Here is a 17,319-nt window from a genome sequence, read left to right as displayed (position 1 = left end):
GTCTTCTCGGTTCATGCCTTGGCCTGCAGTGTCAGTCAAGGTGCAATCAACATTTATGTCTTTCCAGACTCTAATAAAACACAGCATAAAAAGGGAATTTAATAAGATCTTAAGTCAAGCTTGACAAATAAAGCCAACTGTGAGAGAACACAAAGTTGTTGGTGTTGATTAATGTAAAAAAAAGGGTTTTTTAGAGGCCACCATGACATTAAAGTGGAGCTGTTTTGCACATAAAATGTATACTTCATCAGACATTCCCATGAAAATTTGGTCAAAATTAGCCTTTGAATTTTTGAGTTATGCCCAAATATGTGTTTTATGAGGTCACCAAATTCTTTCATCTTTGAGTCCAAGTGGATGATTGCGCCAAATGTGAACAAATCCTCTCGTGGCGTTCCAGAGTTCTCCTGTTCATAGAAAGGGATGTATGCACGGAAGGACAACCGGAATACTATATATGTGTTTAAAATCCCATCCAAAACCATTTCTTACATAATAGTAAGTCTGGCACATAGACACTTTAGTAAGCCACACAGAAATATCACATATTCCCTTTCAAAGAGATCTGAAACAGGAGGATATTAACTCACAGGCAGGTGAAGTAGGTTAAATGATTCACAACGTACGTCACAACTTCCAGGCTGCATTAAAGGTGAAATGTCATATATTATATATCATAGCATCCTTTTAACTGATTTTTCAGGGCATATATTTGGGTGTCTGAAGTCAATACGAACTAAATTAACTTTTTGTTTGGGGCTATTCAGGACCGAAAAACATGTCATCCAATGAGCTAATCAGTCTGGTTGTGGAAACTCTGGTGAAATGTTGCTCATTTATGCAACAGTTCTTAATGTTGGCTGCTAAAAACGTCAACAAAACACAGAGGAATGGAACAACAGTGAAGTCCAGAGTTTATGGAGCCGATATGTGACGGCGGAATTACGACGTGAGTTCTCAATGGTGTTATTAACTGGGAAGCAGCCGTTACATTCTCTGCTGTTTTAAGACTTTGGGCCGGTTCAACACATGACTCGCAATAAGATTGTGCCCAAAAGAGGGATCAGTAGCCCACCAGCTGCCCCTGGTTAAATGCAGATGAAAGAAATGCAAGTATTCAAGGATAAAACTGCCAGTCAAGTATTTTTCTATCAGTGTGTGGTCTGAGCTCTCAGGCTATCTACTGTATGCTCACCCATAGAGACCTCAGACGGACCCTGAGGAAGAGAGGGACTGAGCGGAGTCGAGTGAGCCAAGCTTCACCCTAAAATGAACTGTTTCAATAGAATTGTACCTTTTGGAAGAGAAATGAGCTGCTGTGCAGTCTCTTTGTCTTATTTTGACCAAAGTATGTCTGAAACATTGCATTAAGGAGGGTCAAAAGGGCATATCATGTCTCAGTGAAATGTCACACAGTTTGTGGCCTGATGATAAACAAGCTGACGGGGACACAATAATGTCTGTAGGTTAATCTGGATGATAGATTCTGCCAGCAGAAAATTAAACTCCACCGTTCTCTGTTTGAATGAATGTTAATGACCGACACACAGGAAGATATATTACATGAGACAACCTGAATACTAATATAATGCCCAACATTATCCAAAGTGCTGTGCTAAACTGGATGGAGAGCAGAAGGGATCACAACGTTGACAAGAAAATTTGCTCGACTAAAATGAAGCTATTGACCCGTCGTACTCAAACATAAAGAGTAATCATAGCTCTGAACACATTTCATTCAGTGTTAGATATTAAATCCAGTAATTTACTGTAGCAGACAGCAACTCACATTTTAAATCAATATATTTCTGTCTTTACACAAAAAAACCCCCAAAGACTGTTCAACAAAAAATATAAAAGCAGGTTTAGATGCTGGCAGCAGCAAAGACTGATTTTCTGTCTGGCACTTTGGTCCAACAGACTCTGCCTTGAGCTCTATGTGAAAAAAAAAAGGCAGCTTCCCCTCTCATTCATCTGAGAGGGGCAGCACATTAAGGGTGCCAATACTAGGGGTCGGAAAAACAATGCTGTCTCCAATGGTTTCCTATGGTGATTCCCAAATTCCCAATGGTTTGAAGCATGATCGCTTCACTTTTCCAATGAGACTGACATAACAAGGAAAGAAGGAAAAAAAACAACCCAACAATATTTGGTTCTTACACAATGATTCGGATGGGGGACTAATTAAGGGAAAAACCAACATAAGGTCTCTCGGTAAGGTGCAAGGTGCCACCTTGGACACCCCAACAGCTTTAAATGAATATTGGCATTGATTCGACAAGTCTCCAAAAGTCTGCCGGAGGGATGGAACATCATTTTTCCACAAGATATTCCCACATTTGGTGTTTTGATGAAGGTGGTGTAGACTGCAGGCTGACGAGTCGGTCCAGGATCTCCCACTGCTGTTTAACTGCGTTGACTGTGGTGGCTGTAGCATCTGAACCTCTTTGTTCTATCCATCAAACCATTCAGTGAGCTCTCAATGCTACATCATCCCTGCAGCAACATCCATGTCTCCATAATATAGTAACTGTTGACAGACTGTTCCAGCTGACACAATCAGATCACTGCGCTGACATCGTCAGTACGCTGAGGAGGAGCCGCTCTTATGTTTTTTCTTTCACTTTCCACCAGTGCACAAACATCCCAGTCACCCAAACTGTCGACTTTAATTTCCAAACCCTGATTTCTGTCTTTCCATAAGTTGGAAATGCAGATGTCATCTCATCCCTACTCCACTGGAAACACCAGTCAGTTGAGCAGTCTCTGTGACTGAAGCGCTTGCCAAATTTATCTTTTCCTCCTGCAATGTTGATACTTAATCTGAATCAACTGGGCCTGCTCAGCCTTAATCTATTACATGCCTCAGAGTATGACTGTTCAGCTGAGTCATGGAGTGCACCTTTGTGGAACCATCTGCCTTTGCAGTGCTTCTCCACCCATTTACACAAGTTCATCCCTTAATTTGTCACTGATTTGACTGTTTGTGACCAAATGAGCAAATCTCTCATCATGAATATGAATAAAAGGTGAACTTTGACCTTCAAATTTGCCAGTGCCAGAGCAAAGGAGAATGGGAGGGCAGGAGCAAAAAGTTGCAAACTGTCATGTGGCCGGTGCCACTTCTCCGCTGTTTAGTTTGCGATCGTCATAGCAAAAAGTTGAATCACCATTCATACATGTCAGCTACATTAATAATAATTATTTAATGCTATTAATTTAATAGCAGGTAATTACAGTGAAATTACATGAGTGAGCAACAGAGGAATGTAGCCTGGAAAGGACAAGTCGAACGCAAGTGACTAAAAAAGCAAACGCATGAGCTGAGAATGAGACGATACGCACAGTAACAAAGCAAACAATTATCTGTATGAGAATAACATTCAAACAGCCGTGTTCAAATCTGCAATCCATCAATATGAGGGAGAATTCTGACGCCAAGGTTAAAACCTTATAGTCTGCCAACAGAGCCTCTTAAATTTCACAAGACCTGTGGGATGAGCTAGTGAAAAAGAAACCATCCCTCTGCTCTGTGTCACCCAGAATACATTTGCAACAACTTGATCATAAAGAGGGAATAAGTGAACTCAGAAGCACGTGAAGCAGAGGAGAATGTGAGATGGAGAGGTTAGACCGGGTTACAGAAACAGAGGAGTATGATGGATACCACCGTGCAGCAGAAAAAACAGCACCGAAGAGACGTCTCTGTAAAAATGGAACATGCAAAACTGCGCGAGCTGAGTAAGTCCTCGCAGATCCCATGCAAAGTATGTGGCTGGGATTAACTGAGCCGTGCAGCAGATGTTGTACAAGCCTCACCTTTCTGTGTTCCTGAAGATTCAGAGAGGAGGAGCACTTTCTGTTGCATATGGTGCATGTGAGTTTCCGTCGTGCGCTCCCTGAAAAATTCAAAAGAAGACGATTACAAATTACAAATCCCATCTATCTATGGAACTGACAACGTCGAGCAACAATTTCATGAAACATAATTGCAAATTAAAGGAAAACTGCCGGTAATAATCACATGCTCTGTGATCACACCATTTAGGGACCAGTGACATCCTCCATTTATCTCCATCTAAATTACACGATCAACATCTGTTGCGTCTGACCCACTTCCCCCCCGCCCACACACAGACACACACTCACACACCCGTTGTCCTGACCACGTTTGGGAAAAACATAAAAGCTCAATCGGCCTCTCAGAGTCTTAATCTTGGCTTGATATTCGATTCACATGTGAGGCTGCTCAGATTCCCACTGCCCTACATCCCATCGTAAATAGCTATGGAAGTCCAATTATCCGGCAGTCTGAGCCGCCCCAGAACACGCAGGTCAGCAATTATCGAGCTCAAGTAATTAGAGATGTGTCTTAACATTACCGAGGTTTTAACTGATCAAGGTCGCTGCAGCAGTTCTTTGAGTGCCGAGGCTGCTACTGGACAATCATATTCCTTATCCTAGGTCTTGAAAATACAAAACACCTTATGCTTGTGAATGTGTAACAGTCCTCACAGAGAAAAACAGCAAATGCAGTAAAGACAGAGATTCCAACCTGTGTGAACGTTGCCTTTATGCTTCTTCAAAGCATCCTTGCTTTTGAATCTTTTGCCACAGCTCTCTGCTTTACATATGAACCTGGCATCTCCTTTACAGGCTTCTTTGTGTTGTTCAAAACTGTGCACATGAGATAAAGAAGAAGAAAAAGCAGGAAATTAAGCAAAAGATTACGGTGCAAGAACGTATTGTAGGGACTATTTAAGCAAATTCACGTTGTTCTGTAAACATGTTGGACGGTGCATGTTACCTTGATTCTGAACTGAAGCTGTTGTGGCACAGGGAGCACTGATGAGCTTTAGAGTCACCTGATGGATCCAGAGACTCAGAACAATGCAAAACACTGAGGAAGGATTCAAAATATAAACAAATATGAGGCCAAATAGAAAAACCCAACCAGTAAAACAACTAAAACAATTAGAAATAAAGAATCAACTCTAAAAAGGTGATATTTTGTGACGTTTTTCTGCAAATTTTTTGAAAAAGGAGGTTTTCCAGAGGACCAAGTCTGAGTACTTTAACTTTAGCTTGCCTGTCAGGAGAGATTCTGGTTCAGCAAACAGAGCACACTGACCACTGTCTACTGGAGGTAAGACACTGATTGCTCATAAGTGCTGCACACAACCCCACATAAATTTTTTTTTAAAAACATCCCTTTTGTACAAAAAAACTGTTAGATGAAAAAAAATACTCCTCCTCGTACTAGAGATGGCCACCATATTAGCATTTAGACTGAAAACAAAGCAAAACAGTAGGCGCTCAAAAGCCCTCTAACTATTACCCATATTTAATTTGTTTAGTTAGCACAACTTAATGACAAATTTACTTTAATATGTAATCTGTTTGATTCTAACTCAAATTAAAACATTTCAAATGCAAATATGCTCCATACAAATGAGCTGTTACCTTCCCCTTTAAGAAGTTTGCATTACGGGGTCATGACCCTGGGAAGGGAGACAACAAAACAGACCCGCAGCTCAACTCACAAGCCTGAGTTTCGTAGTGCCTGTCATCTATAAGTTGTTCACCTCATTCAGTGTCTCCGAGGTGGAGATAAAGACCTGACTGATGCAGAGTCGTGAAATAAATCCGTCTTCCACATACTGGATTTTTACTGATCCACACAGTAAAAAGAAAGTTAGCTGCCAGGCTTTAGTAAAGACAAACACTGCTAGAAGCAGCGCTTTCTGAAATCGTTACAGTATGTTACTCTATCAGATAACCAGAATACGACAATCACTTTGCTGTGGACGTGTCTCTCACAAATTATAAGGGCTAGCACTGACAGTGTAAACATTAGCTTGGCTGGGGTGTGATATGTCATCAGCTGGGTGTTTATGGAGGACAAATGTAGGACTTTCCTTGGCTATGCACAGTGACACCGCTAATTATCCACAAGGCATGACAACAAGACTACTAAGCTAACCAGCTGCAGGCTCAAGTTATGAGACTGATGTCAATTAACTCATGTCATTCACAGCAAGGAAGTAAGTGAGTGCTGTTCCCAACTATGACTGACTTCTGCTTAACACATTATCAAAGTTACCTAAGATACCTAACAGACAATCTGGAATCTACATTGGACTGATTTAATGCATTCAGGCTTCTCAACAGCTTAATGCCGACTGTTATAGGAGAAAGTTGACCATTAAACCGGTCAAGCGATGTAACAGTAAACCCACTGGCGCTGCAGAGCTTGTTTGACGGGGAACTTCTTGCCACAGTTCCTGCACTTGAACTCCTTCTCCTCTGTGCTGGGTCTCTGGTGCAGACTCTGGAGGTGAGCAGCCAGGATCTCCTCGCTGGGAAAACTGCTCTCACACAACAAGCAGGGGTGGTCCTCCTTCTTTATTACAAGTTCTGCAGATATTTGGCGCACACAAAGAACATGCCACGGAAATGTGAGAGGCAGCTACAGCAGTTTTCTTTCACGTGGGTGTCATAGATTGATTAATTATGACTGGAATATTCAAGAAAACAATGAAGGACCTTCCACGGTACCCATTTCTACAAGGTGCTTGGCCTCTTTACTGTTCTCATCTTCATCTTTAATGACTTCTTCCTCCTCTTCCTCCTCCTCCTCCATATCACTGTCCAGGTAGCCTATCAAGAGCTCCGTGTCAGTCTCTATGTCATCCACAGCCAGGTAGAAGATGTTCTCGCCATCCTAGCAAATAAAACTTTGGTTATCACACAATGAAACGATGCTATGGAGCACGGGCAGAAAGACAAAACACTCTGACCCACTGCTAAACCAGTTCCAACCTTTTGACCAGGCGCACTGCGTAACTATTGAAGTTTGAACTCTGTCCACCCGGACAGCAGTCGGTTAAGGTCTGATTGAGGCCACAAGTCAAAGGCACAAAGCCTTAAAAATGTGTTCATTAACTTCCTTGTCCTTAAAGGTCATGTTAATGAAATCAAAACGTCATTTTGTTTTAATTATGGGATTCTAAATGTACATAAATAATGATTAGGAAGAGGAAGGCTAAACAATAAATGTCATTGTTGATGAAACGCAGAGATTTAACTGCATGACCTTTAAACAACCAATCACTTTGTGTGTTTGAGTATTAATGGCAGGAACTTGGCCCTTAGACCTGAAGTGGTCATATTCTTCCCCTTCCACTTCTATTTTTCTTCTCCAACATAAGAGAGCAATCCTTTTTTTTAATCTTTTACTCACAAGTGCAACGGGGTGAAGTTTCCCAGATCCAGAACGTTCAAAAATGTGTATGAATCTTCATTTTCATGCTTATAGGGACTCGTACACCTGGCTAACCATTGTTTAACATTAATTCTAATTCTTTGGGAAAGAAAAAAAAAGAGTAAGAGAATTTCTCTCCTTATCCAATTTTACACCCTATTAACACTCATTCGTAAAGATTAGAACGCTTTAAACATCTGGCCACCGAGGGACCGGAGCCAAAGGGATGTGTTTTGCAACATAATTGAACAATAAGAATCTTTTAGCAAGCAATTTTATTTAATGGGTTTTCCCCTTTTAGCTCTAACCTATTTTCATAATAAAAACAGTCATAACTGTCAAGCGTGTTTACTTTCCAGTTCAATTTGTGCGGTTGCAGACTGGTCTTAGCCCATGCTATTATCCACTGTGTTCATTTTCTCACAATTACTAAAACTCACACAATCATGTTGTGTGTTTGACTAAACAAACCCCCCAAAAAACAACCCCACTGCTTTCTTTTCCACCTTCCATCTCGCTCTGGAGATTTCCGTGCCAAAAAGAGATTTCTTGATTTGTCTTCTCCGACAGATGTGCGTTGCCTGTACTATTTATCCTTTACTTTTTCTCTTTTTTAGGGGGTGAGTGGGGTTAAGTCTGAGGGATTCATTGTCCACAGAGTGGAAATGTACCTGAATTGCTGCCAAGTTCTTCTGCTCTTGTGAAGGCGCCTGATGGACAAACCGCAGCCAGTTGGCATGGCGAGGATTACTTGCATCCAGAATATACAGCACATCTCCTTTACTGCCACGGACCTAAGAAAAAAAAAAGTAGTAACTGCAAGAGCTGTCAGAAGTTAGCAACCGTTTCTTCTTCTCTCGTTCCCTTGAATGTTTGTCTTCTCTTGAAGTGTGCTGGCCTCGCACATGAACACCTACTCACATGTACAGCTCTGAACCTCACAATGTGACGGCTACAGATAACTACATGACTTGTCTTAGTGGTTACCATCAGTGGCTTCTCTTCATCATGAGATGAGAGTTTGTTTATATCAGCTGCGGCGGCTCATTGATCTGCAGCGTAATGAAATGTCGCCTTTATCACAGAGTAACAGAGAACATATTACATGTGATAAAGGATGCGCTTTCCGCTGAATTGCAAAAGAATGCTCATTTCCCTCTGTTAATTACAGCTGCTGCTTACGTGGCTATAGTTCGTTCTAAAGAAACTTACAAATGTTCCACGACTTTAGTACAGCAGTCGCAGCCTTCAAAGCGGGCCTTTTACGGACTCAAAAGATAAATCCGAGCGGTTGCAAGATTACTAAAAGGGAGCGAAAGTTCTGCTGCACAGTTTAGTGTTTCTTCCTGGACTGTTGATGAATCATAAATTAATTCTGGACTGCGTTTCCCAATCCTTTTAAGTTTGGTGCAATTCTGTATAAACTGATGTCACGAGGCTTCAAACGGCAGTTTACATTAAACGGTAAACAATGTTTTTGGATTTATATACCGTCTGCTGTCGTAAATGTAAGACGAGATTTGTAACTACCTTCTCACCAGGTAAAAAAATGTTTTTGCAACCTTACATTGAACCCTTTAAACGCACAGACACTGTTGGTCTTCCTTTTTGTGCTCTATCATGTGTCTACGGCATCCCAGAACAGACAAACCAAACACTGTCTCAAATAGCTTTTTGTGTGTGTGTATTGCAGCCACCGCAGCTTCTCCTGCATGCCTGGGAGGGGGGACTGAAGTTCTTCTTGACTGAAGTTTAAGAGCTAAGAAGGAGCCAAATGTACGCTCTCCAATATTTTATTACATCAACAGCATTTTTTCCATTGTCACTGGCGTTTTTGGAGCTAGAAGTGACCTAATTTACTCAAGTGGGCGGAAAGGGAGAGTGATACTTGACATGTGATTGGACAAAAAAAGGAATATTTCTGAAGAATATCTATTTTATAATGAAAGTTTTGTTGTTTTTGTTTTAATGGGAGACTGTTGGAGCCACAGATGCTTTAAGAGTCACTCCCTAACAACCGTCGGCACTATTTTACATTTTGTTGGCTTCTCTCACAGGAACGAGTGATTCTTCCGTCTTTTATGCGCAGTCTACTGTCTTTACTCTCGCTGTATCGTGGGAACTTTAAATGTTTGATCAAGCTTTAGAGGTGTTACATGAATGGCCAATTAAAAAAAAATGAGGTCAACTTTGAATGAGACCTTCTAAAAAAAAAATCACCACCTTCATTCACTCTTCCTCTAAAGGTGTGTGCCTTGAAATGTGTTGGAACAATGCAGGATGCGTGTGCATTCACCTCCCACATCAGCCTGGTGTCGGAGCTTTCATCCAGCTCACTGGGCAGCTTTTTCTCACCAGCAAAGGGGCCAAACTTTTCTCCCTTGAAAACAAACAGAAGGATCACTTGCCTTTATAAAACATACTGGCAGCCAAAATTAATTATACTGAAACATAATACACCTCAGCCAAGGACATGACTTCTGCACTGCTGATCAGTGTTGAGTGGCAAATAGGCACGCCTACTGCTTGATGTGACATGTGAGCACATCCCTCAGTACTGGTCATTTTTATTCCTCTGACCTTACAAGGGGCGTGCTCAAAATGTGTAATTCATGTTGAATTCATATTCATCTTCAGCTAGTGTTACATATTTGAATGACAATGCGAAAACATCCCGCCTGACAAAAAGCCCAGTGGTCCAATGAAGCATTCCATAGCTCCATACGCCTTTCCCTAAACATCTGACGAAACTGGGACAATGTGTAAAGTTCGGAAGAATGACGTGAAAAAGTTCAAATCCCTCATATAAATCTAACGTTTCTGTGGGTCCACGAGACCGACGCCGCGCGCCTGGTCTCTGCCGACATTAATCCACGAAGTGAACTCAGAGAAACCACTGCAGTTACTGTAGCTACGTGGCACTTAACGTCACAGAAGCCTTGGGTTGAGACTGAGCTTTTGACAGCGACTGCAAGGGAAAAAGCGACCAAAGAACGTTTCTAACTTCTAAAAAGTAGCTCTGAACGCTTCCGGCGATTAACCTCGGCTTCAAAGTTGCCCCAGTCAAAAACAACAAACCTTTTTCACTCGCCTCGCCGTGTAAAGACCGATTCCATCCTGGACCTTAGACGATTTCAGAGAAAATCTGTCTGGCACGTACATACCCAACATTGTCATCACTCGGAAACGTTTCCTTCAATGACAAATGGTTGGCTGTGAGGTATGTCAGCGGAAGTGAAAAAGCATTGTCAGTTTAAATTTCAAGCGGATAGTTTCTTCATTAAGCAGTCCAGGTTGAACTTCTGTTGCTCCTGCTGTAGGAAAGCAAAGCGGCGTCCTGATTGGTCCAAAGTTTGTAACCAGAGGCTACCTTTCTGTCGTACAACACGCTCCAGCCTGCGTTTCATTCAGGCTGCTCTGCCTGCCTGTTCAGGACGACAGCCTCACTGTGCTACAGCTATACGTTGCAATTTGTCCCGTAGTGGAAATTTAGGCCAATAGAACAGCGATATAACACTTTACACAACCCTATTTCGAGTTAAACTCTTGCATTCATAACTCAAAGTGGAAACCTGTCAGAAAAGTCCAATCATAACATCAAAGGTTAACTGTGACATAGTGGCACAAAGTATTCAATACATTTTAATTAAAATGTTTTAATAAAAGTTATTAATAAAACCATGGCTGATTGAAGTGGAGGACATCTATAGAGTGAATTTAGACTTAGGCAATAGCCTGCTTTATTATAGGTAGAATCTTCATTTTTACACTCATCGGTAACTCCAACTTTCAGATGAGAATCCATCCATCCATTTTCTATATCCTCTTAATCCATCGGTCGTGTCACGGGGGGTCTGGAGCCTATCCCAGCGGTCATCAGGCGGGAGGCGGGGTACACCCTGGACAGGTCGCCAGTCCATCACAGGGCCACACAGAGACAAACGAGACAAGCAACCACACACACGCTCACTCTCACTCCTAAGGACAATTTCAGAGACGCCAATTAACCTAACATGCATGTTTTTGTCAGATGAGAATAGTACAGTTAAAACATACAATATGTCCCATTAAAAATGAGCGGATTAGAGGAAGCATAGAAAGTAAGAAAAAACAATCATTCAAAAATTGGAAGTAGGCTACGTTAGATTTATACTCATGATGGTCACAGCACTTGAGTAAATGTACTTAATTTCAATTCAACCCGTGAGTTTTTCATAGATATTGCATAGAAAGTCGCTGGCTCTCAGCAACCCTGCAACTAACAGGAGGCAGGGACAAACATGTTGTTAAAATAGTTGTTAGGTTTGTTATTGTCTGTTGAAATGATCTGTGAAGTAGTATACATTGTGTGACTAGTTGATTGATAAAATACAACAAGGTAATTGTTTATTGTAAATTGTTCTTTAAATATACTTAATTCATTCTCATTTCCCCTGAAAAAGCATGTATGAATGAATGAATGAATGAATTTATTTATTTATTTCAGACAATTACCACAAAAGTGATTGGTAAACAGTATTTACAAAAAGAACAATCCCAAACAACATATACATATTCACCAGTATTAGCTCAACATTGCATTATATATTCATATATAAATTTGAACATAAATAGAAACTAATAATATAAACAAAATTCCCAATTGAATAATCTTGTAAGTATGAATACCTTCATATATGACATTAATTAATGCAAATTGTCTGAAAGGGGGTATGAAGAAGTAAAACTTAAAATCTACTGAATACATAAATGCAAATGTACAAAAGCTGTCTCTTTATCTATGATTTGGAAGCTCTGAAAGCAAACTAACGCTACCATATAACATAATTTCTTATTGTAGATTGTAAATGGCAACTTCTCGATGCCCTCCATGGATGTTTCAGCTCAAATCCAGACGGGAATATCAGAATGAACACAGCAAACATGCACTACAACAAATATCGTAGCAGAATGCGCCTGTTAAGTAGATTTCAGATTCATTGCCTGCTTATTGATTTGACACATGATTTAGTCTTTAAATCATAGGCTCTGTGAAAAACGTATTCCTACTTGTAATCAATCTATCAAGTAAGCTTCAGTTTGATGCAGATGTCCACTTGCTCATCTGTGATGAGCTGGTATCAAAATAGTCTCAGAGGCATTACTTTACCTTACCTTACCTGATCATCACCTGTGTTCATGTTTAGTAATATGATCTGACATGACACCAGTATATTTAGATATGGCAGGAAACAAGCAAAGCTAAAACAGCTCCCCTTTACAACATCCATCCATTTTCTATACCCGCCTAAACCTCCAAAGGAGAAGTGTACAGAATTTGTAGAGTCATTCCCAAGAAGTCTTTGATGCCTTTTGTTGTCAGAAGTACAAAACTATCCATCCATCCATCCATTTTCTATACCCACTTAATCCATCAGTCGGGTCGCGGGAGGTCAGGAGCCTATCCTAGCAGTCATCAGGCAAGAAACGGGGTACACCCTGGAGAGGTCGCCAGTCCATCACAGAGCCACACAGAGATAAATGAGAGAAACAACCAGACACACACTCACATTTATATTATTCACAATTATAGAGACACCAATTAACCTAACATGCATGGTTTTTGAAAGGTGGGAGGAAGCCGGAGTACCCGGAGAGAACCCATGCATACACAGGGAGAACATGCAAACTCCATACTGAAAGGCCCCAGCCAGGAGTTGAACCTGGAACCCTCTTGCTGTGAGGCGACGGTGCGAATGATGCAAAACTAGAAACCTTCAGTTTTTGGTTTGTAGATTAAGAAAGAGAATAATTAAATTGCAAAATGTGGAAAACTTGGATGAGGCTGAAACTATCCCAAAGTCACTTTCAGTTAGAGTAATATGAACATGACCTAATGTTTTTTTTTGGTTAAGCCAGACAAACTTATTATTTTACAGGATGAGAAAACTCCTTATTGTGAACTCTCCAGTACAGTTCTGAAGAACAAACTGAAGAAAATGGATGGCCCAGGCTGATCATCATTGCAGATGCAGACTCGTTAATTCTAGGTTATTACACAGGAAATTGTTGCACTTAACTGCGTTCATTCAATTCAAACTACCTCAGGAAACCACCATGATCAGTTTCCCCATTTACAATTAGTCCCAAATCCCTTTCAAAAACTGAAATGTTGTGTGTCCCATTGTGAATTTATTGGTTTGCTGCCAAACCTTGAAACTGTCCACTCAGCAGAAAAGAGAAAAAAAAAATCACTAACAGTCTACGGCTGCTGGAAAGGATGGTTCTTGTGGTTCTGGCCTAAAGAAGGCAGCACATCAACCACGTGAACCAAACCTTCCTACAAGACCCTCTTTGATTTAAATGGATAATGACACAATGTAATATGCAGTCTTGGTCATCTTACTTTTAAAAAGTAATTAGTTACAGTTACAAACTACTTCCCCCAAAAAGTAATTGAGTTAGTAACTCATTGTACCTCATTGTAAGAGTAGTTACCGTAATTTTTGGACCATAAGGCGTACTTAAAATCCTTCAATTTTCTCAAAAATTGATAGTACGCCTTATAATGCGGTGCGCCTGGTTGTGCTTTCTGACCTAGAACTGATTTTATGTGGTACACGGCGCTCAAAAATCTGTCAAAATGTTTTAGGACAGCCTTGGTAAGCAACGAAGCTGCACTGCTTGATGGATTGAGCATTACAGCCACCGTAGTCACCAGCCTCGCGGAGTAATACGATCTGTGCTTCAACATTAAGGTGTGTACATTAATTCATTCATTTTCTAAACCCCCTGCCCTAAAAATGTCTCCTGTTAAGAGATATGCTTACAAACCGGATTTCAAACTCAACGGTATCAGTCACGCAGTACAACAAGTGAGTTGAATAAAGTTTGACTTATCTGAGTTTTGTTTAATTTAATGCACTTTAGCAGTCACAATTGATATTGCAGCTTATAACCCGGTGCGCTTTATAGCCCGAAAATGGTAGTTACTCAGAAAAGTAACTGTGACGTTATTTTTCATGTTCTATACGCTATTACGTTCTATAACATCTTTAACCTTTATAGTAGCTGATTGAAGAATAAAAACAGTATTTTAGAACATTTGGTATTTATTTGAACACAATAGATTGCAGCCTGCCACTTAGCAGCAGCAGCAACAAGTGTCATGTCTTTTTTCCTGGGCATAGCGTGCATGTTACATAAACAATCTTGCCTTTACTTAAAATGGGCGAGAAGTACTGTCAGTACTTCCAGTTTGAGGACTTGTCGCTGTCTTGTTGTGTTTGGCAGTCAGAGCATGCAGTGAGTGAGACAGCGTGAGCCACCCAGCCAATCATCATCGCAGTTGCAATGGCGTCATCATCCCAACCCCTGCTCTCTTCAGGCAGCTGATGTGTGGCCAAAATCTGACACCTTGCGCTTCATTCAACCAAATTGTACTAACGCGCCACTTCACATTCTCAGTAACTGGAACAGCATTGCAACGGTGGGAAAAGTAATTAATTAGATTATTCATTACTGAAAAAAAATAATGCCGTTAGCAACGCCGTTATACTCTAACACCGTTATTACCAACACTGTGTCCAACAATATGTCACACAATGTAGTTCATCTGTGGTGGAACCTACCTCATTGTAAGACCTGGTAAGGACCAGATTATTCTTTTATGATGTCTTGACATATAAAATCTTCAAAGATAGTATACTGTCTTTTCCTCATGACTGTAAGTCTCGCTTTATGTGGAAGGTTTTGGTTACGCTGCCTGCTCCAAAGAAGAACCATGAGGAACCATCTTTCCCAGCAGCCTTAAAACATTAGTAAATTTTGGTTCCTGGGCTGTTGATTGAGCTGTTGGGGGGGTGAAAACCTCTGGTTTCCAGCCAGTTGGCATCAAAGCTCCTGTACACTGGAAAACAAATTACTGGGGTTGGGATAAAAAAAAATAATAATAATGTTAGTTAGATTTATCAAAGACCATAGGGCAAAATAATCAGTCATAATTTATTCTCATGATCACATCTCCCAGGAGAATTAATATTTAACCTGTGGCTAGTCCCGTGAAGTCAGTGGCAAAAACCATGTGACACGGATACAGGAAATGACTCATTTCTGAGCTGTGTCTATCAGTACACTATGGTTTCTGAAAAACAGATAAACTGCAGCCGCGACTCCTGCTTCCTAAGTATATTCTGAGAGTTTTGAGTTTATGGGTGAGTCAGGAAAATGATGCAGATTGTTTTTCCTAAGATATGAGAAATGCACGCATGTGACATAGTGCATGTGAGGTCTCCATCTGAAACAATAATTAATCCGACACATGCATTTTCTTAACCTTGTATACAAACTGCATCAGAACCTCTTCACATACCACAGGATGTAAAAGAACACACTAATATTATTTTCCCATTGTTTTGGAAATTGGGTTGAATTCTGTATTTCATTCACATTATGTTCAGATAGTACTGCATTTTTATTTATTTATTTTTGAGGGATAATACTCAGTGAGAACATGGGGGATGCTGGTTTCTTTGCTAACAATATGTACTTTTATTGAGTATGACCAGCAATACTGTTCTGTTCTCAAGAATAGTCCCTCTGGGAAGGGGATGTCCTCGAGAAAGTGATCCAAGTTGATTTGGCACATCAACATTTCAAAAGACAGAGATGAAAGAGTACAAACTAGAGGGGAAAAGAGTCATGACTTGTCCAATTAAAAGCATGTAAAGTAAAGCCAGATGGCTTTTCCTCTCTAAAATGATTAAAAGTATAAACAGTCAGCAATGAATGTGATTTGAACGCACTGTTGCAAAAGTGCTGAGACTATCAGGCAACCAACAGACCTCACATGAACTCCGTTATATTCTTTCTATCTCCGCTCACCTTGATTTGTTGACTTTCACCCTGAGAGATTAACATCATCTCTAATCACTGATTGTTTGTGTATATTCCGTTTTCAGACACCTCTTCAACAAATGTTCCCTCCTCTTTAATCAGCAGTGTGTCAGCGTTCTATTGCTGTTGTTTACTGTGTTTATAGCTTGTGTTTATGCCAATGGCTTCCTGTTGTGTTGTGGCCCTTTGCCTAACTGCTCTGTGATTGGTCCAAATCACAAGCATTGGTTGAAAATTACGCCAAAGACTGGATCACGATGTACATGTTTACATCAGAGTCAATGAGCCAGTGTGACTGAATGTCCCAATTGCTGTTTTGAAATAGCTTACGTCTTAAACTAGTGGTAAACGTGTCCTTCTAGGGATTTCTTCTTCTCAGACCACAACTGTATTTGAGCTGCTGTAATCAGTTGTCTGGAGTCAGATTCTTTTTTTTTTTTTAGCCAAGCCATGAGAGAGGGTTACACTTGGGCGACAAGCCTGATCACAGGTCCTAGAGGGTCTTTGTGTGCATCTTCCCCACCCATGTCCTTTGTGATCCATTTCAGTGTTTCCCCGACTCTTCTGTCAGTGACTTGGCCTGTCAGGGCAGGACGATCAAATGTCATGACCCCTTTTTTCCTCTGTACCAAACCCTTTAACTTTCACTCAGCTTTCACTAAAATTCCTGGATTATCCCCACCACCTCTGATCTATAACACCTGCACAAGAAGCCACACATATGTCTTCTTTGAAAGCAGGGAACCCATCACATAACAAAATACTATAATAATCTAGCTTTGGTCATTTTAAGATCACAGAGGTCCTGCACTGGTCAAACTGGCAAATTGGAGTGTTTGGAGAATCTAAACATGTTTGAGTCACAAACTGAGAAAGTCAGGCATTCACTGTCATTTACCAAATGTTTGACATACTCTCTTTAAGCTCATACATACAAGTGTATGACTGCCAAGTGTGTCATTTAAAGATGAACGCCTCACATTGGTAAAATAAAACAACAGTTTTAACAAAGAGCAATGGTCCGACAGTAAGCCCTAGATTTACCAATCTGACATGTGGTATTTGCATGCCATGCAACTAGAGAGAAAGGCCATCACGGTAAGTTGTGCTTCAGAGATTCTCCATAACCCTCAGCAATCCCTCAAAACTGTTTGGTCTGAAAGCAGCTTATGGGTCTACAG

At 40.7% G+C, this 17,319-nt stretch overlaps 1 protein-coding gene across 2 annotated transcripts in view; it reads right to left on the bottom strand.

Moving 5' to 3' along the window:
- prdm5 (PR domain containing 5) overlaps nt 1-10,563 on the bottom strand; it is a 36,423-nt gene extending 25,860 nt beyond the window's left edge. For both annotated transcript variants that reach the window (XM_072388737.1, XM_072388738.1), the window contains exons 1-8: nt 10,343-10,563; nt 9,561-9,644; nt 7,936-8,058; nt 6,559-6,724; nt 6,240-6,417; nt 4,808-4,900; nt 4,556-4,677; nt 3,820-3,899 (exon numbers count right to left, since the gene is read on the bottom strand). In XM_072388737.1, coding sequence (XP_072244838.1) covers nt 3,820-3,899; nt 4,556-4,677; nt 4,808-4,900; nt 6,240-6,417; nt 6,559-6,724; nt 7,936-8,058; nt 9,561-9,644; nt 10,343-10,441 — 945 coding nt within the window. In that variant the 5' untranslated portion in view covers nt 10,442-10,563. The remainder of the gene's footprint in view (nt 1-3,819; nt 3,900-4,555; nt 4,678-4,807; nt 4,901-6,239; nt 6,418-6,558; nt 6,725-7,935; nt 8,059-9,560; nt 9,645-10,342) is intronic.
- Nucleotides 10,564-17,319: the final 6,756 nt, after the last annotated feature.

This window comes from Leuresthes tenuis, unplaced genomic scaffold (genome assembly GCF_036924035.1).
Source record: "Leuresthes tenuis unplaced genomic scaffold, fLeuTen1.0.hap1 SCAF_7, whole genome shotgun sequence".
In the NCBI taxonomy this organism is placed as follows: domain Eukaryota; kingdom Metazoa; phylum Chordata; class Actinopteri; order Atheriniformes; family Atherinopsidae; genus Leuresthes; species Leuresthes tenuis.
Note: the sequence above shows the minus strand (reverse complement) of the source record. Positions and strands in the feature narration are given on the sequence as shown.